This window comes from Notolepis coatsorum (genome assembly GCF_963971535.1).
Source record: "Notolepis coatsorum genome assembly, chromosome: 1".
Taxonomy (NCBI): domain Eukaryota; kingdom Metazoa; phylum Chordata; class Actinopteri; order Aulopiformes; family Paralepididae; genus Notolepis; species Notolepis coatsorum.
Genome location: NC_140165.1, coordinates 236,814,724 through 236,839,350, shown reverse-complemented (window position 1 = coordinate 236,839,350; position 24,627 = coordinate 236,814,724). Strand labels below are relative to the sequence as shown.

The 24,627-nt window shown below is 44.2% G+C and overlaps 2 protein-coding genes across 2 annotated transcripts in view; one reads left to right on the top strand and one right to left on the bottom strand.

The window, feature by feature from the left end:
* Positions 1-1,263: 1,263 nt before the first annotated feature.
* On the top strand, positions 1,264-16,685 carry LOC311235033 (galectin-4-like; the record flags this gene model as incomplete). Its single annotated transcript, XM_084322345.1, has 10 exons — positions 1,264-1,305; positions 4,466-4,554; positions 5,851-6,055; positions 7,658-7,768; positions 8,531-8,584; positions 10,377-10,454; positions 13,605-13,634; positions 14,001-14,089; positions 15,539-15,707; positions 16,539-16,685. 10 exons carry the CDS (start codon positions 1,264-1,266, stop codon positions 16,683-16,685), a joined length of 1,014 nt encoding a protein of 337 aa, XP_084178471.1.
* A 709-nt stretch (positions 16,686-17,394) lies between these two features.
* Positions 17,395-24,627, bottom strand: part of axl (AXL receptor tyrosine kinase) — a 55,861-nt gene continuing 48,628 nt past the window's right edge. Inside the window, exons 19-20 of the mRNA XM_084328740.1 lie at positions 23,176-23,312; positions 17,395-21,363 (exon numbers count right to left, since the gene is read on the bottom strand). Coding sequence (XP_084184866.1) covers positions 20,916-21,363; positions 23,176-23,312 — 585 coding nt within the window. The 3' untranslated portion in view covers positions 17,395-20,915. The remainder of the gene's footprint in view (positions 21,364-23,175; positions 23,313-24,627) is intronic.

Here is a 24,627-nt window from a genome sequence, read left to right as displayed (position 1 = left end):
GGAAATACCCAGGGGTCACTATCATAAGGAGTATTACTTCTCATGTGTGTGTGCGTGCACTTGTGTAATCTAGAAAGCACATGTTGGCCTAACCTACTGCCTGCGCAGTACACATACTGTACACACTAATGTAAGACGACTATCAATGGAAGATAAGCCTGACTTGCAAATTTGTTTGCTTTTGTTAGGCAGGTCTGGATATTTCATGATTCATATACACACCCACATGCAGATACTAGATAAGAATGACGATATCTTGCACTCTGCTTTTAATATCAGATTGATATCTGTACCTTTTGTTGGTCTCATAGTAGCTTATATAATATTATACCAAATATTATTTGGTCCTTATTATCAGTGGTCTCTGCAGTCCATGCTGTGAACAACATGACACAGTAGCTTCCAGAGGGTCCCCAGAAGAATGGGGAATTATTTTCTCTATTTCATTCACTAGAAGTTAGCACAGTAGTGACTATTTCATTCACTAGATGTTAGCACAGTAGTGACTATTTCATTCACTAGATGTTAGCACAATAGAGTGACTATTTCATTCACTAGAAGTTAGCACAGGAAAGTAACTATTTCATTCACTAGACGTTATCACAGTAGAGTGACTATTTCATTCACTAGAAGTTAGCACAATAGAGTGACTATTTCATTCACTAGAGGTTAGCACAGTAGAGTGACTATTTCATTCACTAGAAGTTAGCACAGTAGAGTAACTATTTCATTCACTAGACGTTAGCACAGTAGAGTGACTATTTCATTCACTAGAGGTTAGCACAGTAGAGTAACTATTTCATTCACTAGACGTTAGCACAGTAGAGTGACTATTTCATTCACTAGAAGTTAAACTAGGTTTATAGGTAGAATAGGTTTCACTGTCTCTCAAACACAGGTCTGCAGCCTGTATCTGTTTGGGGGTCCTCCACAATGTTTGAGAAACACTGATATAGAAGATAACTTACCTTGTACAAATACAGGCACACACACACACACATACACATTCAAACAAATCACACAAAACGCCCATGCCTTCCATCATGTGTTGTAAAGGGCCACTCCTCTTAAGGTTGACATGCTACATCACGGTACTCCAAAGTAAACATGGTGGTGTGGGCTCAGGTCCAGCGCCCCAGCCAGCCAGCCGTGCGCTGCCCCGCGCCCCGCCCTTTGTCCTTGTATAAAACAGTGGTCGGTTCCCGGCGTGCTCAGTAAGTCTCCTCTTCATCTGTCTGTCTGTCCATCTCTGGGACCGCTGCCATGTTTGTTGCTCCACCTGGATATCAGCCCGTCTACGGCCCTGTGAGTATCCTGATTCCTGACTGAGCGCTGGTGGTTTTTTGTGTGTGTGTGTGTGCGTGTGTGTGTGTGTGTGTGTGTGTGTGTGTGTGTGTGTGTGTGTGTGTGTGTGTGTGTGTGTGTGTGCCTATGATGTGCATATAGGGGTTTTATAGACAACAGTGTCGTTTGGGATATTATGGTTTCATCCCGACGGCCGCAGACCTTTCACGTTAACACAACAAATTCAAACAGCTTTCATTCAAATCTTTTCTAATTCGCTGTGCACATTCATGACCCCTAGAGGAAGAAGCCTATTGAGTTTGGTGACCCCGTGACCTTTCCTCTAGCACCACCATCAGGCAGAAGTTAAAATTTTCGAATTAGTTTATCGTCTGATCCGTTAGTCATACAGTCATGAATGAACTATCATCCAGAGATGCATCAACTCATGCTATGAAGTCGGCCATATTGGAATTTCCTTCTTGAATGATTATAAAAACACTTTCTTCCCTCCTCCCCTCTGTCCTGTTCACCTGATTCAATACTCTTCCCTCTGGTGCGGCCGGGTAGCGCAGCAGACTAAGCGTCTGTCTACCACTGCAGAGACAGTGGGATCGAATCCAGGAAAAGATCATTAAAAAAAAATAATACTCTTCCCTCCTCCCCCCTGTCCTGTTCGCGTGTAGCCTTTTTACAACGCATCCTAGTTTCCGGCGCTCTGATTGGCCAGGTCATGTGACATGTGCGCCCAATAGCGTGTTTGCCCATTTCCGCGTCGAACAGCCTGCAAACTACCTGGCGTTCTATCGCCATGCTCTAAGACAAACTCTAACCTTAACCAACTTCGAAAGAGTGCCTATGCTTAACCGGCGAAAGAACTTGCCGTCACGCTCTAAGACAAACTCTAACCTTAACCAACTTCGAAGAGTGCCTAAGCTTAACCAGTGTAGAAACTTGCCGTTCCACGATTGGCGCTCATGTCACATGACCTGGCCAATCAGAGCGCAAAACGGGAACCCGGAAACGCGGATGCGTTGTAAAAAGGCTTCAAGCGTCCTGTTCACCTGATTAAATACTCTTCCCTCCTCCCCCCTCTCCTGTTCACCTGAGTCTCACCAAACGTGTGTAATCTGGGGACCAATCTTCTAACAACCAGATCAAATACTGTAACATTTCGGGAAAACACAAAAAAGGAAATGATTTGTTACTGATTTTTACTAAACCTGACAAATGTTTGCCTTAGAATAGCAAGGAGGCCTGTGAAGTTCTGAGTCAACTGGCCTCATGGTGGCACTATTCTCACAAAACTAACAAAATTAACTACTCCTCAACGGCTCGGATTAGGGGCGTGGTCAAAAGGTGGATTTGGAATTGGGACGTCTGGGGATGTCTAGTTTTACTTTAGCCGTTGTATCTTCTACTTGATTAACCCCTTAAGGCCTTTTGGGGAACTCCCTGCATGTTTTAAATGTGGCTAACCATGTTTTAAAGTGGTAATCCACAAGATCCTCATTCTCACTATTTTGGCGACATCTATTGGTCATAAACTGTTGTTACTGCCTCTACTTTTAAGGCGGCCCAAGAGCCCTTCCGCGTTTCTCTGATTGCCCGCGACGCCCCACGTGACAACGCCGCCGCGCGTCTGCCGCGGAGCGGAAATAGGCTGCATTCTATTGCCATGCTCTGCGACCAACTCTAACCTTAACCAACTCCGAAACAATGCCTAAACTTAACCCTTCTAACCTTAACCAACTCCGAAACAATGCCTAAACTTAACCCTTCTAACCTTAACCAACTCCGAAACAATGCCTAAACTTAACCATAACCTTAACCAACTCCGAAAGAATATTGCCATGCTCTAAGACAAACTCTAACCTTAACCAACTCCGAAACAGCGCCTAAACTTAACCCTTCTAACCTTAACCAACTCCGAAACAATGCCTAAACTTAACCCTAACCTTAACCAACTCCGAAACAATGCCTAAACTTAACCGGCGAAAGAATGCACGTTAAAAAAAATAAATTATAATAATTGAAGGGATTCGAACTTGTCACCAACAGACCACCTGATCCACAGCAAGGCGGCGAACCCGTTGAGCTAACCGTCGATGTTGAAAGAGGTGGAATTACGGCTGCATAATGCCGCGGCAGAGCTCCGCGGCAGAGGCGCGGCGGCGTTGTCACGTGGGGCGTCGCGGCCAATCAGAGAAACGCGGAAGGGCTCATGGGCCGCCTTTAAAGATTTAGCGTCCCGGGAGCCTGAATTCTTTAACTAACGGATTTCCAGTTCCGCGTTCGCGTTCTGCACTCTGATTGGCCACTGACGTTTCTGGTTGCGCCAATCGTGTGACGGCAAGTTCTGCCACCGGTTAAGCTTAGGCACTCTTTCGAAGTTGGTTAAGGTTAGAGTTTGTCTTAGAGCAGGGCGATAGAACACCAGCCCTGATTCCAAACTCTAACCTTAACCAACTTCGAAAGAGTCGCCTAAGCTTAACCAGTGATAAACTAGGCGTTAGGTAGTTTGCTGCTGTTCGAGGCGGAAATGGGTGCGTCAAGCAATTGGGCGCACATGTCACATGACCAGAAACGTCAGTGGCCAATCAGATCGCACCAGAAACTTCAGTGGCCAATCAGATCGCAGAACGCGAACGCGGAACTGGAAATCCGTTAGTTAAAGAATAGACGCGTCCCGGGAATGTTGTACCAGACACCAGTGTTTAGAACAGCCAATATAAAAATATTCATGAACTGGTTATAGGTAGAATCAATATTGTGTCATATCAGTTGAACTGGTTATAGGTAGAATCAATATTGTGTCATATCAGTTGGAAATATAGCAAAACAGATGTTTATTTATATGAAAATTGAGATTATTACTTTAATATAAAATAAATTATAAAAAAAGAGTACAATTGAAATTAGAAGTTACCGTATATTTTACAGAGCTGCTTGCAGTGCCCAACTGAGTGTGTGTGTGTGTGTGTGTGTGTGTGTGTGTGTGTGTGTGTGTGTGTGTGTGTGTGTGTGTGTGTGTGCGTGCGTGTGTGTGTGTGTGTGTGTGTGTGTGTGTGTGTGTGTGTGTGTGTGTGTGTGTGTGTGTGTGTGTGTGTGTGTGTGTGTGTGTGCGTGCGTGCGTGCGTGCGTGCGTGCGTGCGTGCGTGCGTGCGTGCGTGTTATACAGAGCATTCCCTATCTAGGGCCCATCCGTGGAGGCCTAAGAGAGGGGGTTTCTATCTACATCCAGGGCACCATTCCTCAGGATGTCACCAGGTGAGATACACGCCCAGCACAGGAACGATTAACTATTTAGATACAAAGATGATAAAAACTCAAATGTAGTTTTCAAGTTGCTGATATTAGCAGCACGTAGCTTCATCCAATGATCTGCATAGATGGCTTTTTTCTGTCATTTATTTTTAAAGGGGCACTTCATCGAAACACCCCAATTTATTTTGCACATGATCTCACACATATCCAAAGGCTCATGTCATTGATTATAACACAACACAAGGATTCAGTGTCCTCTGACCATATTCAAATTCATTAACTATGGCTAATATCTACTAATACTAATATCTTTGGATTGTCTCAGACCATAGGAATAAGGAATTTAGAAAAATGGGCGTAGTTTGCCTTCAAGGAAGGTGGGCCATAAACACGGTGCCTGTCCTGCCAAGTAGGTAGGACAGCCCTGGATGACAGTCTTATCAGACTGTGATTAATGACCATTGAAGCATTATTTGCCTCCTACGGTAACGTGTGGACACTGTTTCTACAGAAGGTGTTCCCTACAGCTAAGTACACACAGGGTGGGGTGTGATTCTACACGTATTGCATCGTTTCAAAGCAGATTCTATGTAATGTATAATATCAAAGCAGACTATTGCCACACGTCCCCTTTTATCCGGCACTCCTCTGTGTATTCAGCTTTCAGACCAGTCGTCCTAATTGTCCTCGTCGAGTTACACTTTAATTTCACAGGCCATTAGCGGACGGAGTAAAAACGTATCTGGTCGTCGTTTTTCCAGTATGGGCATGGTGTCCCAGTGGGAATCAAACCCTTAACCTTGGCTGCGTTAGTGCCATGCTCAGAGAGCAAACCCATTGAGCTACACAGGAAGAATGAAAGTAACAATGAAGTTAAAGGAACATGCCACCATTATGGGAAAAATTTACTCAAACGTATGTATTTTGGCAGAATCCTTTATTTTGGTGGAATTTCATTATTATTTATACTTAAAGGAACACGCCAACATTATGGGAAATGCGCTTACCGTCTTCTCCAGAGTCAGACAAGAAGGTAGATACCAGTTTCCTCTCTGTGCATTCAGTACAAAGCTAGCCTATCTTAGGACAAACAAATGGAAGAGGATACGGACCACTAGCCTAGCTTAAAACTGCGGGAGTATGGTTTTTTTTGGCCATCATCTTGCTATTTCTTGTCTGACTCTGGAGTCAAACGGTAAGTGCATTCCCCATAATGTTGGCGTGTTCCTTTAATAAAGTGATATTCCAGAGCTCAGCGCTGCCTCTGATATATAATGGAAGTGCTGGTTCTGCCCCCAGGTTTTTATTCAACCTGCAGTGTGGCGACTACGAGGGCAGTGACATCGCGCTCCACATGAACCCCCGCTTCGACGGCTGGGACAAGGTGGTCTTCAACACGTGTCAGGGTGGAGACTGGGGGTCTGAGGATACCATCCGCGACATGCCTTTCAGCAAAGGGGAGGCCTTTGAGATGGTCATCATAGCCAGCTCACAGGGCTACCAGGTCAGAGTTACCTTTGTACAGTAGAGTACCCCTCTGTGTATGTATTTGTGCCCCTCTACATGTGTATGAATACCACTTACATATCCCTCTAAACGTGTAAGTAACTGAAGTTACTGTGTTTGAAGAGTTTTTAACCCATTGTAAATCAGAATATATAATATAAGAATTCTAACTTAAACAAGCCTTTTACAGCCACATAAATACAGCAAATACAATTAAAAACTCACCTGTTGTCTAGTGTTAGTCCTGTGTATCAAGTACCAGAGAATGAAAACATGTTTCCATTCTTATTTGCCATGTTTGGAGGTGGGGCTATCCATTTGTTTACATTTGGATCGCTGATTGGGCCACCAATATTTACTTTTAATGATTCATTTACATCCATTCACGGTATAAAAAAGAACATGAATCAATCACACAGATAGATGATACATTCTTAACTCATTGGATGCCACCGCTTAAGTGTGCCAGAGGGCGGTAGAGCGCCACCGCTTTAATCAATGGGAGGAGTGGGAGATTTGCGAGTGCTTAAAATATATCTTAAATTATGGCTATGGGTCTAATACACCCGTCTCTTATCAATGAGTTGCTTGCAGTCAACATGTACGAACCGGATTGTTTTTTCATCGGTACATTTCCGTTTTATACCGTGATGAATATCAATATATTTCTAGAGCGTTCTGGCTCATCTTAATAAACTCCAGCAAATCGAGCTTCAATGTATTTCGTTAGAAATTGTGCCATTTGTCGCTTGAATTATGAATCGTTTTCAAATAAACGCTAGATTATCGATATTATATGTGTCCTCATGCACGATACAGAAGCCGGCTGAAAATCGTTTATCCGTGCCTTGGTCAGCGCCAGCGGCACGCACACACACACACACACACGCACGCACGCACGCACGCACGCACGCACGCACGCACGCACACACACACACACACACACACGCACACACGCACACACACACACGCACACACACACACACACACACACACACACACACAGCTACGTTGTGATCGCTGTGAAAGAAACATCTGATTAATCCAAGATTGGTAACATACAGTCCTTATCTCACAGCTGATGTCCTGCAAAAAGATTAATCCAATTCCTGATCGGCATTCCAAATATTGATCGTGTTTATTGATCCAACGTTATATATCCAAAACACATAATCCATGCCCGAGAAGGAAAACCTGGACCGGACTTTTTTTTTTATGCACAGCCCCAGCCAGAGGGATTCCAATGAACCCGCAATACCATCCGGGAGACGATAGGCGGCGGTATTTGCCCTTTTGCGAGCTCAGACCCATTCCCAATGATAACATCAGGTTGGATGGATGAAAATTAATGGATAGGCCTATCGCTAATAAAAGAAATAACGATTAAAACCTGACTATACTCGGGTCTAGCGCTCAAGCGATGGCGAGTTAACCCGACTATCATCGGGTCTGGCGTCCAATGAGTTAATGTGTGTATTGCCCAACCCTAGTAATATGTTGTTGTTGTTGTTGTCTTACCACTAATGAGTGACTTGGCTTATGGGCTTGATTGTTACAGATCAAAGTCAATGGGAGAGATTTCCACACGTTCGAGTTACAGATCAAAGTCAATGGGAGAGATTTCCACACGTTCGAACACAGAATCCCAATGGAGCGAGTGTCTTCACTGCACATTGGAGGAGATGTTTCCATCCAGACCATTAACGTCATCGGGGTGAGACTGTCAGACTCTGAACCTACACGCTTTGGTCTTTGCAAGACGGGGGGCCAAGGAATTCATGGCAGATCAAACGAGAGGTTTTAATCATCCATCATGAATCACAGAGGGGTTTTATGGCGTCTGTTCTCCGTGCCAGGGATGAGGTGGTATGAGGAGGTATCCAGGAGGAATGGTTGAGAGTATCTGCAAGAAGATGATGTGAAGAAATAACATAAAATAAAATATGAGAGGGGGGGGGGGGGGGGTAGAGAGAGAGGGAGAGAAGAGAGAGGGGGAGAGCGAAGAGAGGGGCAGAGAGAAGGAGAGAGAGAGGAGAGAGAGAAGGAGAGAGAGAAGAGAGAGAGTGGGAGAAGAGAGGGGGGAGAGAGAGGGAGAGGGATAGAGAGAGGGAGAGAAGAGAGAGGGGAGAGAGGTGGGCAGAGAGAAGGAGAGAGAGAAGGAGAGAGAGAAGAGGGGGGGAGAGAGAGAGAGAAGAGGGAGTTGTTTTAGGGAACACTGCACCTATGCCTCATATCATTGCTTCCATGATTTCACTAGTAGTGTAATTTTTGTTGTTTTCGTCAATGTGATTACATGTGATAATTATGTGAAAGCAATGTGTTTCACATGCGATACCATGTGTGAAGACCACATGTGGCCAATCACATGTGAAATGTGTGTGTTTCTTTAAGGTATATCTATACACCTTACACTTTTATGTAAACTTTTTGTTTTGTTGTTGTTGACGATGATGTTGTTTTTATTGTTTTTCAGGGTGGAGGAGGAGGCATGGGAGGAGGAGGAGGCATGGGAGGAGGAATGGGAGGAGTAAGTGAACTGGCTTGAGAGGGGCGTGTCAATGAAAATCTACTCATGTTTTGTTTTTTAGGAGTGAAAATCGCATGTGTGAAACATTTAATAATATTATGTTCTCTGCTGTCAACAGGGTGGATATCCAGGAGGAGGAGGAATGGGAGGAGTAAGTAAATTGGCTTGAGAGACAATGAAAATCTACTCATGTTTTGTTTTTAATTACCATGCAAGGCCCCGTATACGGGCCCTCTTGAGGACGATTTGCCCACCAGCACACTACAATATATCGGATTAAAGCCCTATTTGTTGCCTGTCGAGAGCCGCTTTAGGCGTCAAAATCCGTTTAGTGGTTCTCGAGTTACATGCCGATATGCGAGGCATGCGCCGAAGTAGATGGCAGACTTTTTATTTTTTCAAATACCACTCCTGACTCTCGAGCCTCTACCTCCGTCAATAATTTGGCAATCTCTAAAATTATTGGACAGGGTTGTAATGAATGAGTGTGGCTTTCCAATGGTCCCCCACGTGGGAATGAGCGAATCAGGGATCTAGGTGAAAAGTCACAAGCGAATACAGGAAGAGAATTCTCCATCGAATGCATTGGAGTCGATGAAAAAATCATTTTCTGAGCTCTTTTCTTTCTTCTCACTTTTTACCAAAACCGCTTCAAATCACTAATTTTACTACATAAAAATGTGAGTAACAGGTTTAATAATATTATGTTCTCTGCTGTCAACAGGGTGGATATCCAGGAGGGGGAGGAGGAATGGGAGGAGTAAGTAAATTGGCTTGAGAGACGTGTGTCAATGAAAATCTACTCATGTTTAAAACCTCTTACCAAGGCCCTGTATACGGGCCCTCTTGAGGACGATTTGCCCACCATGGTGACACACCACTTTGGCAACCTCTAGCGGCTGGGGCATGCATATTTTATATTACAATATATCGAATTAAAGCCCTATTTGTTGCCTGTCGAGAGCCGCTTGAGGCGACAAAATCCGTTCAGCGGTTCTCGAGTTACATGCCGATATGTGAGGTGTGCGCCGAAGTAGATGGCAGACTTTTTATTTTTTCAAATACCACTCCCTCTATCTCCGTCAATCAGATTCAGATTCAGATTCAGACAACTTTATTGATCCCGCGTGGGGCAATTCATATTTGTAGCTTCACGAGTAACAAAAACAACAAACAACAAAAACAAAACATCTCAATGACAGCACGGCAACAACAACATTCCATGCAATACTCCATGCAATACACAATCCAGTAAAAGTAAAAGTAAAAACAGACAACTAAGTGTAAAAGGCTACTTAAAATGACTACTGTCTGTGTTTAAAAGTCTTATAGCCGAGGGTACAAAAGATTTTCCGTAACGGTTTGGCGATCTCGAAAATTATTGGACAGGGTTGTAATGAATGAGTGTGGCTATCCAATGGTACCCCACATGGGAATGAGCGAATCAGGGATCTAGGTGAAAAGTCACAAGTGAATACAGGAAGAGAATTCTCCGTAGAATGCATTGGAGTCAATGAGAAAATTGTTTTCTGAGCTCTTTGTTTTCTTCTCACTTTTGACCAAAACCGCTTCTAATCACTCATTTTACTACAGAAAAACGTGAGTAACCGGTTTAATAATATTATGTTCTCCGCTGTCAACAGGGTGGATATCCAGGAGGGGGAGGAGGAATGGGAGGAGTAAGTAAATTGGCTTGAGAGACGTGTGTCAATGAAAATCCACTCATGTTTTGCTTTTTTAAGAGTGAAAATGACATGTGTGAAACGTTTAATATGTTCTCTGCTGTCAACAGGGTGGATATCCAGGAGGAGGCATGGGAGGAGGAGTCTGCGAAGGAATGGAAGGAGGCATGGGAGGAGGAGGCATGGGGGTGTGTTGTTGTTGTTGTTGTTGTTGTTGGTGGTGGTGGTGGTGTTGTTGTTGTTGTTGTTGGTGGTGGTGGTGTTCATTTTGTTTGTAAACAGTTGTTGGAGGGATGTCAGATTTTTTTTATTTGTGCAATAACATTTTAATGCACTTTATTAATCTAATATAAAGTTTTATAATTGAAATTCATAGTATAATAGAACATTATTAACACTTTCCGCGCCAGACCCGATGATAGTCGGGTTAACTCGCCGAACGTTCAGCGCCAGACCCGAGTATAGTCGGGTTTTGGTCATTATTTCTTTTATTCGCTATTTCCATTCATTATCCATCCAGGGAGCCTGGTGTTATCATTGGGAATGGGTTTGAGATCGCAAAAGTCCAATACTGCCGCCTGGTGGCTTGTGGCCGGTATTGCATATCCTTTGAAACTGTATTCGGGTGTGCGTCGATTAAATAGGTCCGGGTGGACTTTTCCTAGTTATAACGCATGAATTGATATGAATCAAACACTCCCAATTCATGTTCTTTGGTGGATTAAGATGGCGACACGATCGACATCAATACTTGGAATGGCGATCAGATAATTGGAATATTCTTTTTGGGGTACATCCTAGTCAAGGTAAGGGCTATATGGTATCAATCTTGCGCTGATCCAATAATTCCTTCATTGCGATCGGAGCGCATGTGTGTAATGTACTGTGTAATGTATTCCGTTGGTGACGATCAAAGCATAAAAAAACGCCCCCCCCCCCCCCCCCCCCCTTTCATGCATTCATGATGAAACATAATACCGATAATATAGATGTGATTTCAAAATAGTAGTGTGTACAGGCGAGAAATGACAACGTTTTAGTGAATTGCACGTATTGCTGCATAGCGTTGTTTTCTGGGATTAGACAGGATTATTCTAAAACTATAGTCATATTCACCACGGTATAAAACGGGAATGTATGGATGCAATTTTTTTTCTCATATTGAACGATAGATAGGTGATGTCAAATGGCCCTGCAAACACCGCCACATATTCCTATACTTTAAAGCGCTGGCCTTTCAACAGTAACAGTAAACAGCGCCCTCTGGCGCTGAATGAGTTAAGATTGATCTGACTGATGCAAGTTAAATACTTTTTTGAGGAAATATAAGACACCTTTTACTTCATCTGACCAGATGTCTTCTACTTTACCACTGTCTTAGATGTCTTCTACTTTACCACTGTCTTAGATGTCTTCTACTTTACCTGAACCACTGTCTTAGATGTCTTCTACTTTACCACTGTCTTAGATGTCTTCTACTTTACCTGAACCACTGTCTTAGATGTCTTCTACTTTACCACTGTCTTAGAGGTGTCTATTACTTTACCTGAACCACTGTCTTAGATGTCTTCCACTTTACCACTGTCTTAGGTGTTTTCTACTTGACCACTGTCTTAGATTTATTTTACTTTACCTGAACCACTGTCTTAGATGTCTTGTAAAAACATGAATACAAGTTCCTCTTTATGTATTGACTTGTAGGGAGGATACCCAGGAGGAGGAATGGGGGTAAGATCTGCTGTAACCACCTACTGTATATATAGCATGTATAGCATTTCACTGTTATGTGATTATTATTATGCTATACACTGACACTATTGACTATTATACTATACTAGTATAGTATAATTGAACAATAATTTATATTATACAAGGTAATACTATTCTTATTGTGTTATTTGTTATGCATATGTGTTTTACCTCTCAGGTATTTTAAACTATCTATTATTGTTTATTATTATGTCGGGCCCCAGTAAGATGGTTTCTATGGTGTCAGCTAATGGGGATGAAATGAAACCTCCCTCTGTGTCTTGGTTATAGCATGCTGATTGTGTTGTGTTGTTTGTTTCTGCACAGGGTGGCATGGGAGGTGGCATGGGAGGCGGCATGGGGGTACGTTTATGTACTGGCATGTGGTCAGTTTAGTGTATTTCTACTGTTGACATGTCATCAGTTCTTCCTATGGACCCCAGGCTCTCTATACTCTGTTGACTCAGATCTCTCTGTCTCCAGCAGGGAGGAGGAGGCTTCCCTGGAGGAAACCTGCCGGTAAGAACACAAGTGGATTCAAACGTTCACTGAGAGATTGCAAAATCACATTTATTTATTTTCATGTCTGACATTAGTTTTAATGGTATAATGGTATTTAGTTTAGCAGTATAAATTACAATGTGATATGACATGTTTTTTTTTTTTACGACTATTTTCTGCAACGAAAAATGTATTAACTTAAAAATATACAGTATATGTCTTACAATATGTATATATCATGGATGACGGTATAGTAAAAAATCCATACCTTTGCATGGATCCATGACGGTATACCTTCATATTCTAAAAGATCTGCGAATGCAAGTCACCCACCGTAGTAGACAGTATTATTAACCAGCGGTGCGTCAGCGAGGCACACAGGATCCTGAAAGACTCCAGCCACCCGAACCACAAACTCAAGCCGTCTGGCAGACGATACCGCAGTCTCAGGTCCACATCCAGAAGAACACTGAACAGCTACTTCCACCGGGCAAACAGACTACTGACACATAGACTCTGAATTATCACATGAGCACACACACAAAAGCACCTTAAGTGACTTACACACCACACAAGCACACTTATTACACACACACTGCTGCTACCTTGTAAAAAAAAAAAAACATACACCTTGTATATAGTTTGTATATGGGGGTGACAGTGGCTCAGGAGGTAGAGCGGTCGTCTAGTAATCCGGAGGTTCCCGGTTTGATTCCTGCTCGTCCCGGGCAGCGTGTCAAAGTGTCCTTGAGCAAGACACTTAACCCCTAATTGCTCCCGATGAGCAGGTTGCCACCTTGCATGGTCGCCTCCGCCGTCTGTGTGTGAATGTGTGAGTGAATGGATAAATTGTGAGGAACGAAACTGTAAAGCGCTTAAAAGCACTTTATAAATACAGCCATTTACCATATAGTGTGTACCTTGTATATAGTTTGTATAGATCGCTGTGTATTGTTGTTTACAAATCTACTACGGTTGAGGAGCCGGGAAAAACAAGCATCTCAAATTTTTCTGATTGTATGAAGGAATGTGAATCTGAATCAGTACACCTCCCAGTCATATCTGACAGCTATCTACTCTCATTGCAGGGGATGGGTGGACAGCCAATGTACAACCCTGTAAGTGATGCCACAACACCAACAGAACTCGTACTTTTATTACTGTCTATTTTAAAACTGCCATAGAATCAAACCGTAAACAAAGAGGCCTGTATTGGGACGTTAGATCCTAATGTGAAAAACGATGTGCTTTGCCTTACCTTGTCCATTTTGCTGCCATCTATTTTATGCTCGTTTTATATGTCTACACTTTATGCATTGATCTGCCAATGTTGTGCCTGTCTTTTTTTACTGCTGTGAAGCACTTTGAGTTGCAATTAAAAAATGTTAGCTACAAATAAACAAATAAAGTGTATTATTATTCTCTGGTGTTACAGTGTGTTTAGACACGTTGCTGATGGTGAGTAACTAGTGTTGTGTCCTCAGCCTGTTCCATACTCCAACATGATCCCCGGAGGAATGTCTCCCAAGAGGACCATCATTATTAAGGGCATGGTGCCCTATGGAGCTGACACGTGTGTGCTTTTGTGTTTTTTGTGTGTGTGTGTGTGTGTGTGTGTGTGTGTGTGTGTGTGTGTGTGTGTGTGTGTGTGTGTGTGTGTGTGTGTGTGTGTGTGTGTGTGACTGTGGATACAGTAGGGCTGTCCCCGACTAAGGATTTGGATAGTCGACTTTGAAATTTGCCGATCCCCCGAATGCAATTCTTTTTTTGGGGCTGTGGGGGGTACTTATTAATGTCTGAAGGAGTCGACTGAAGGCTTCTTGTCCTCTTCTAGTGTGTTCATTAGATGGGTGAAATCCTCTTTCAGTGCCTCTGTGCCCATTTTCTTAGGCAGTTAGCCTTGCTGGAATGCGCGCCATTAGTGTTAGCCACGCTTTTAGGCCTCTTTGCTTTTGAAAAGAATGATTAAAAAATATATATATATATTATATTATATATTTTTTTGCATTTGACTAAGAGGTTGGCAGTCGATCGATTAGTCGACTATTGGACAAATCGGGGTCAGCCCTAGGATACAGCTTACTCTAATCGGGGTCAGCCCTAGGATACAGCTTACTCTAATCGGGGTCAGCCCTAGGATACAGCTTACTCTAATCGGGGTCAGCCCTAGGATACAGCTTACTGACATGGCTTCATTCTTGGGTCTATGGCTACGTTCACACTGCAGGCAACAGTGGTCCAAATTAGATACATTTTTGCTCATATGTGACTCAGGTCTGATTTGTTTTTAATTAATTAGCCGGCCTCCACTGCATTCAACTCATAAATTAAACTATAAACTGTGACTTCAGTGTCCGTCCATGCTGTTTATGTCCGTCATTTTTATTGTTCATTTGCGCATGCGGGTCAGTTCAGGAGCGTGACTAGTTCACACTGGAATCTGATATTGGCCACATTTAAAAAATTATGTGAACAACCAAATAAAAAAATTTGATCTGAGCAATAAATCAGAATTAAGCACGAACGAAGGCTTGCAGTGTGAACATAGCCCATGTGTTGTTCAGGATGTGTATTAACTTGTGTGTGTTGTTGCAGGATGTGTATTAACTTGTGTGTGTTGTTCCAGGATGTGTATTAACTTGTGTGTTGTTGCAGGATGTGTATTAACGTGTGTGTGTTGTTGCAGGATGAGTATTAACTTGTGTGTGTTGTTGCAGGATGTGTATTAACTTGTGTGTGTTGTTGCAGGATGTGTATTAACTTGTGTGTTGTTGTTGCAGGATGAGTATTAACTTGTGTGTTGTTGCAGGATGTGTATTAACTTGTGTGTTGTTGCAGGATGAGTATTAACTTGTGTGTGTTGTTGCAGGATGTGTATTAACTTGTGTGTGTTGTTGCAGGATGTGTATTAACTTGTGTGTTGTTGCAGGATGTGTATTAACTTGTGTGTGTTGTTGCAGGATGTGTATTAACTTGTGTGTGTTGTTGCAGGATGTGTATTAACTTGTGTGTGTTGTTGCAGGATGAGTATTAACTTCATGGTGAGCAGGTCGAGAGACATTGCCTTCCACATAAACCCCAGGATGAGAGAGGGCATTGTGGTGAGGAACAGCATGCTGGGGGGAAACTGGGGCGAGGAGGAGAGAGAGCAACCTTCCTTCAACCCCTTCATGGAGGGACAGTACTTTGATGTAAGGATGCACATTGCACACTCACTTTAAACATTCACCTTAAAGTTTAAACATTCATTCACTTCAGACACCTTTCTCACAATTTAATAACATCTGGGAATTGCTTGTGGATAATCTAGGCTCCTAATCATAGGAGATTGACCTGTGAGCCATCCACTCCATAACCCACCCTTCTCACCCCTACTTTACTTACTCCCCTCTCTGCCCCCCCCCCCCCCTTCCCTTGTCATGTGTATTCGTTGTTGTCCTTCATTGTCCTTAGTTGTAATTTGTTTGTCAATGTCTAGTCTGGGTTCCCCCCCTCTGAGAGGGCAATAAAATATATTTTTAAATATTTCTTTAAACATTCATTCACTTCAGACACCTTTTAAACATTACACCATTATTGTATCTATTTATTCCTAAAATATTTGCACTACCTCTTCTACCTAATTTTTGCATGTTGTACATTTTAGTTTTGTACATATATATTTTTTTATCCACTTTTTCTCCTCTTTTAAATTTTTTTCTCCCATCCCAATTTCGCTGTGCCAATTCTCCCCTCCCCTGTCTTGAACGTTGCTTGCATATGCCCCCCACTGGCCGGTTGTAGGGAGGATAGAAGCCTTGCATCACGTGTCCCCAAGGAATCATTATCTACCTTTAAGTGGAAATTAGTTTGATGGTGTATATATTTAAAGAGCTCTCCCAAACAACAAATGTTCTGCTTGATAAATTAGACCTGATGATACCATTTCCCTCAGATCGCTGCTATATTATCACGGAATCGTGATTCTTCAGCACTCTTATTCTGATTGACTCATTCACTCGTGTCTTCCTGTCCTCCCTCAGCTATCCATCCGCTGTGGGAACCAGAGGTTCAAGGTGTTTGTGAATGGCCAGCCGGCGTTCATCTTCGTCCATCGCTTCCAGCCCTTCACCCAGATCGACACGCTGGAGATAGAAGGAGATGTGCAGCTCTCCTACATCCACTTCTGAGACCACACACACACGACTGGAGATCTCCTACATCCACCTCTAAGACCACACACACACGACTGGAGATCTCCTACATCCACCTCTAAGACCACACACACACGACTGGAGATCTCCTACATCCACCTCTAAGACCACACACACACGACTGGAGATCTCCTACATCCACCTCTAAGACCACACACACACGACTGGAGATCTCCTACATCCACCTCTAAGACCACACACACACGACTGGAGATCTCCTACATCCACCTCTAAGACCACACACACACGACTGGAGATCTCTAACATCCACTTGAGACCACACACACAGACTGCAGATCTCCTACATCCACCTCTAAGACCACACACACACGACTGGAGATCTCTAACATCCACTTGAGACCACACACACAGACTGCAGATCTCCTACATCCACTTGTGAGACCAAGTGACTGAAGCACATCTATTAGTCATAGATTACGCATAATCGTGTTTTTCTCTCAACCTGAGCCACCCGCTGACCATATTCACACAGCGGCCATTTTGCTCTCATGTCACACTCCTGTTGGGATCTTTTCACCCGGTTCCCATTTGACTTCATCATCAGACTGCTGTATTACGGATACCTGATTTAAAAACAAATGTAATTAATAAATGGCTTAATATCATATTGACTGATTGATAATCATTTGTGGTACAACACAAGCACAGAGCACGCTCGTAAGGAATTAACTTTATTTCATATACAAAATACTGTAGGTATAAAAATCTGTTTTAAAAATAATGGCAGTGACAGCATGAATGCAATCATAGCAAAGTCTTCCTCCCAGTTCAGCATACATGTATATATATGGAGGGACCAGGGGGATCATTTAACCACACGCGCACATCTACCATAATACAAAATACTGGCTCTCTAAAAGGCACTTTGTAGAGTTGGAATTGAAATGCAAAATTAAAGGGTACAGGTTGAGCACGATCAGGAAGGAAGAATACCAGTATATACTGTAATCTGCTTGAAAGACCAGTTTGTCTTTTACTGTATGTAACGCTGTAAATAAGGTGTCTTTGTGTCTGCATTCTCGTTTGTAAAATATTGACGTAAACCACATGAAAGCAGCTTCTTGGTCCAAGCATTGATGATTTCCATGGTTTGTAAATTCAATACAGAACTACTATGGTGAGAAATACACAGTACCAAATATAATTTACACCGTTATCTTAGCAAATGATCCCAATATTGCTCAGGGGAAGAAATCCTGCTTGTATATACTGGCGAATACAAACAAAGTACCAGCTTGTTTAATACCATCGAGCGACACAGCGCCTGACTCGGCTAAAACAAGTCTCCCAAAACATGTGTCGGGGCACGACCCATCCCACGGAGGAAATGCGTAAACTCATAGCAAATGGAAAGAAATTAAGTGCATGTATGATGGAAAAGAAAAATGTCAAAGCACTCGATTGGTCGGCTCCTGTTCTTCCTCTTTGTTCGGTCACCGTTTTCCAACCTCGCCCGGCCCTTCTGGTAACAGACCTCAGGTTGCCGTGTTTAACCTCCAGGAACAAGAATATCTCTGTCCAAACGGAACCCACGGGGCCACAGGATGATGTCACGACAGAGGAGGTTAGTCATGTTTCCCAGCGTCCCTCCAGTCGTCTCCCGACTGTGGAAAACACGCTCCATTAAATGGAACGAGTCGAACGCCCCGATGCATTTACAGCCTCGCTCTCTCCCACAGCTGGCGTGATGCTGTTATTCAAACGTCCACCAGAGGCAATGCAGTCTCTTAACAAGCCGACTAAGGATGTAGAAAATGCAACTGAAAACAACATTAAAAGCATAAAAGACAGGAAATATAAAAAGGAAAAACATACATGATATATATAAAAAAGAACATGTTAACATTAGTGCAACGGGTGTACAAATACAAACATAACAAGAACAACGACGACGACGAAATAATTCATATAAACAAAACGTATAGTAACACCGTCTGTGCTTGTGCAAGGACTTTGCTGGGGAGCAGACGTGAGGAGCGTGCCCCTCGGGTCGGCCTGGGGGTCAATCCCCATCACGCCTGCATAGTCGCCACACTGCGACCCCCTACGAGTCCCCTGCCACCTCACGTTAGATCCAACCACACGCGCCCTCTGGATGCAACCAAGCACAACGAGTACCTCTGTCGCCCACCGGACCACGCCTCAGAGAGTTCATGAGTTATGACAAAGACTTAGGAAGGTGGAAAAGCTTATTAAGACCGCAGAATGTCCGACGCGTTGATCAGGACTCGCCACAGTAACGTCACGTTACGCCAAGCTACAGTAACGCTATGATGCTTTTGATTTTCCGTGCGCTCGCGGCGAGCTGGGAGCTTATCTCCTGTTCTCACTCAGTGTGAGGCAGCTTCATGTGAGCAGGACACACACTGGACAAGGTGCGGTGTCCTCTCCCAGGATCTGTTGGAGGATAGATAGACAGAACTGCCCACAATGCTCCTGGAGGAGAGGACGAGCACAGGGACACAGAGTGGAATGTCCGTCAGTATGTGGATTAAACCAAGTCCTTTGTTTTTGTTAAATGTTAAATTGTTAGTGACCCCAGTACTATATATAGAGAGACTATGGATTATTGCTTCTTTCAGGCGGGATCAAGAGTCATTTGGGGTGGGCTTAACACAGTAATTAACCCCAATAATTAACAGCTGTCACAAAGCCAAGATAGAAGTAGCATCATTTACACCTGATAATAACGTCAGCTAAAGAGGCACTTTCCCCCTTTCTTTCTCTCTCTCTCCTCTCCTCCCTCCGTCCTCCAGTTGTTTCTGTTCTTTGGGGTGGAGCAGGCATTGACCTGGGTTTGGTAGCTCCCTCCAGGGTGGAGCTTCAGCGCTCAGTCACTCAGTCACTCAGTCAGCAGCTGGTTGGTCTGCAGGGTGGTGTTGTAACCCGGAACAAAGATGGCAGCGTCTCCGCTTTTCCCCACGGATGCTTTTTGATTTTTATCTTCATCGTACGGCTAGAGGTCAAACCCGCTGCCGTCGGGTGAATAACTTTTCGGAAACTCTGTCAAAGCGAGCTTTTGTTTTTGAAGTTATACATCGGGTTTGGAATCTGAAACTCATAACGTGGTCTAAGGGTCAGGAAACATGGAACATGTCAATGACTTAAAGGTTTTAGGGCTGGACAGCAGCTGTGTAGCGTCCAGCTGGTTGGGCTGAGGTGGTGCGCTGGGGGGGGGGGGGGGGGGGCGCGACGCGTGGGATCTCATGTCTGTGATTGTGCTGCATGATGTGGGCAAAGACTCATATGTGCTCTCAATGTTCACAGCCGCGGCCGGATTCACTCAGGAACCCCTGGCTGCTGCGGCCGTCGTGACGCCGCGCTCGTTTGACTTAGCGGTGCGTCTCCTGCTACAGCGATCGCCTTCTACACTCGCTTTGATATGTGCTTATTTTACAAGAGGGGTGAGAGGAAGAATTATACAACCCTACTCCTTCCCCTCGGAATGCCTTGGCGAGTGTGTGTGTGTGTGTGTGTGTGTGTGTGTGTGTGTGTGTGTGTGTGTGTGTGTGTGTGTGTGTGTGTGTGTGTGTGTGTGAGAATGGGTTTGTGCAAAATGTATTTAGGAGCACATGGGTGTCCGCGTACCAAGAGGAGGAATCTGGTTCTCTGATTAGGGGCTAAAAGGGACGGGACACATATGGCGCTTCTCCACTACCGTGCCAGGAGTCCCGCTTCGTTTTTCCTTCTCCACTGCCAACCGACCCGTGCCGGGCCGCGGTACCCGTGCCGATTTTTGCTACCACTCTGGGGTCGGTGCCAGGGGGTGCTATCCGAAAAATAACGTCCTCCTGCGTACACGTTCACCGTCCAGCACCGACCGCCAACAACCACAGCAGTGGAGAGAGTGACGTTAACTAGCTAATTTACACCCAAGCGGGTCACTATAATTTGTTTCTGACGTACGTTTTAGGCGGGAAATAGGATAATGCTGGATCTCGATTCATATTTGATCCGCAACGCCTAGTTTGACAGTTTGATCTGAATTTCGTGAGCCGTCTCCTCCTCCTACTTCCCCGACTCGCTCCGCAGGTCCGTTGTGTAATGGAGAAGCATAACGGGCGACACAGGTGGGATACAAGCGCTTGCCGTCCCGCGTACCGTGCTGGTCAATGGAGAAGCGCCAATAGGTAGTGACCAGTTGTGTCTTTTTTAGTCTGTGACGTGGGGGGAGGGGCGGGGACATCAATGCCAGGGTACTTTCCTGGAACCGCCCACGTCCCTGTCCTCCAGCAGCTCCACTGTCGGGGTGGGGGCGGGCGTGGAGCGGCAAGAGGGCTGCAGGGGCAGCGTGGCCATGGACGACGACACCGGCATGTCCAGGCTCTCCAGGGAGTCCGAGAGGGCCCGGTTGGTCTCGTGCTGGGGACACAGGACGTAGCGGTTGGGGTGGTGCACCTCCACCGTGGTGACGGAGTCCAGGGCCTTCAGGCAGAGCGGGACCCCGCCGGCGTCGCGGCCCCCCACGGCCCCCGGCTCGGAGGGCGACTCCTCCATGTTGACGTAGAGGATCTCGTCGGGGTCCTGGTGGTCCGGCAGGTTGTCCAGGGCCTTCTCTAGCTCACAGCGGAGTTCCTCGAACCTGGGGCGGTCCTTAGGGCTCAGGAACCAGCATGAGAACATCATGGAATAGCTGGAAGGACAAGAGATGATGTTATATTTCAGTTTAATACAGACAGTCATATTCACTATGCTACAGACAGAGTTAATACAGTTTATGCATGCTTGACTATGTTGTAATGTAATGTTGGAACAGGGTAAATGTGCATTTAGCTATGATGCCCCTCTAGCTCATGGAATGAACTCAGTCCTTACAGCCTGAGATTCTCCCCTCTGTTGCAGAGTTTAAAACCTTGATCTCCAACCTTTGTCAATCAAGTTGTACGTGTTTTAATTGATTGTTATCCTTACTTGTCTAATTGTTTTGACTGTATATGCTTTTTCTTGCTTAACTCTTTCTCTGCCAACAACGATTCAACTCGTTATTGGCCGCCAATTGTTGAATGCCAACAACGAGTATACTCATTATTTGATCGTTATTTCTTTTATTCGCTATTTCCATTCATTATCCATCCAGGGAGCCTGGTGTTATCATGGGGAATGAGTCTGAGATCACAAAAGTCCAATACCGCCGCCTGGTAGGATGCGGCCGGTATTGCACTTCCTTTGAAACTCTGTGTATTGGGCTGTGCGTCGATTATATTGGTCCGGGCAGACTTTTCTAATAACCTGAACCTAGGGCTTCACCCGATCGCATTGAATCGTTTTCGGGACCCCCGATTCATTATGCTGTCGTGGGCCAAATGGACATACGATCTACCAGATGGCAATCAAATAATTGGAATATTCTTTTTGGAATCTCATCGGCCACAGGTAAGAGCAATTTCAGCTTGATTGTGCCTTGTTTTAGCCATCGCCCTGATCAGCATATGCTGTTGTACTAACGAATGTCGTTATTGTCAATCAATTAATCAGAAACTACCCCCCCCTTTCATGCATTCATGATGGAACATAATACCGATCATATGCATTTAAATTTTTAATTGTAGCGTGTGTAGGGATGAACTGCCAATGGATTTAATATAATACACGTCGCAGGCTATTACTAGCCTCCCTGGAATTACCCTAAACCACTCTAAAACCATACTTATATTCACCACGGTATAAAACGGGAATGTATGGATGGAATTTTTTTTTATTTTTCACATCTTGAACGATAGATACTCGATGTCAAATGGGCCATAGTATTGCATCCATAGCTATAATATAGAATATAGTTATAGCCCTGCAAACAAGGTGACTGACTCCATTGGTTTAATGCGTGGCAGCGTATAGCCATATCTGAGGGAAACCTCAGTTGCCTTTCGAGTTTAAATAAAGGTTTGAAATTAAATTAAATGTAGTTTATATTACTGTCATTTAGTTAATTTAGACAACTCTAAAAGATCCATAGTATCGCATGTTAAAGATCCAGTACAATGATGTTTTAATTCAGTCATAAATAGCTTATTGTGGAATGTCATAAGTATAATTTGTTCAGCTTCAGAAGTGTTTGTTTTGATATAAGTGTATAACTGAGCACAGCCAGTACGGCCTTCTGTTCACTAGACACTATAGAGATGCTTGATAAGACTATGACGCCGATGTTGAGGACCGGGACTAGATGTGACTGACAAGCCAATCAGAACAGCAAGATGTGACTGATGGGCCAATCAGAGTAACCTGTGTGTATTACACAAGACTGGATATCTGGCTTGGTTTTGTTGATATGCAGGGGGATAAACATAATTTCACAACAACAACAACATTTGGGGTAATGTTACATCAACATACCTTCTGTAAAAAATGCAACAAGATTTTCATTGTACTGTCACAAACAGCAGGGTGCCAACTGCCAATCAGTGTAGGATGTTAGAGGTGTGCAGTCAGGGAGAGAAACACTCACATGCTATCCAGACAGTCAGGAGGCTGTTTGAGACGGTTGCCTTGTCTCAAGTAATCATAGATCTCACTGTTCTCCACCCCGGGGTATGGCGTCTGGCCACGTGTGGCTATCTCCCACATGGTCACGCCAAACGACCACTGAGAGAGAGAGAGAGAGAGAGAGAGAGAGAGAGAGAGAGAGAGAGAGAGAGAGAGAGAGAGAGAGAGAGAGAGAGAGGGGGGGGGGGGATAGAGTTGAAATTAGGGAAAGAGGGGCAAAATAACAAGAGGGGGAGAGAGAGAAAGAGAGAGATGGGGATAGAGAGAGGGGGAGGGGGTTGGGGCAAAATAACAAGGGGGGGAGAGAGAGATGGATAAAGAGATGGGGATAGAGAGAGAGAGAGAGAGAGTTGAAATTAGGGAAAGAGGGGCAAAATAACAAGAGGGAGAGAGAGGAGAGTTACAATTTGGGAAAGGGGAAAAATATCAGGAGGCAGAGAGAGAAGGGGGAGAGGAAGTCTTTTAAATCCCTCTCTCTCTCTCTCACACCTTGCCACACATACAACCCAAACACAAATCCACACTGAGCAAACACTAGCTAAACCCCATCACGGCACCTGCCGCCGCCACAGACACATCGAATCAGGCCGTGCTGTTTGTCTAGGCTTCCAGAGCCTCCTGCTCACCAGAGGACGTGTTTGGTTAACCAGCTGGTTCTGTACCAACATGCACACGGGACGACGCACTGGCCTACAAGCGGAAGTATCAATATCCACATGTAATCCATCGATTTACTCAAACGTATGTACTTTGGCAGAATCCTTTGTTTTGGTTGAATTTCATTATTGTTTTCATTATTTATTTACACAGATCAGCTAGCCTAGCTTAAAACTCCGGGAGAGGTGTATTTGGCCAACCGCTAGGCTTGCTGATCCCTATCCGCTTACATTTATTGGCGTTAAGCTAGGCTAGCTTGCAGGATAGCTTTCTACTGAACGGTATCCATCTTCTCGTCTGACTCCGGTGAAGGCGGTAAGCGCATTTCCCATAATGTTGGCGTGCTCCTTAAAAGAAAATCTACACTTCTGTAGAAACACCCAACGTATTTAAGTGTGTTATAGCTTAGATATGCATGTTTTAAAATTCTGTTTGTGTCTCGAGAGGGCAATGGTGATTTTGTTGATGTTAAATAACTACTTTTTTTGCCAAATATTCGTATTCATAATGTAGTCTCTGAGGGTTACATTCTAAAGAGGTGTCTGATGTATATGACAGAAATGTGTATGTAACCAACTTCCAAGACCTCTATAGGTATGCACACACACCAATTATGTGTTTGCGTGCACACACACACACACACACACACACACACACACACACACACACACACACACACACACACACACACACACACACACACACACACACACACAGGTGGGTTACTTAATGTATGTCTGTCTGTCTGCCTGTTTGC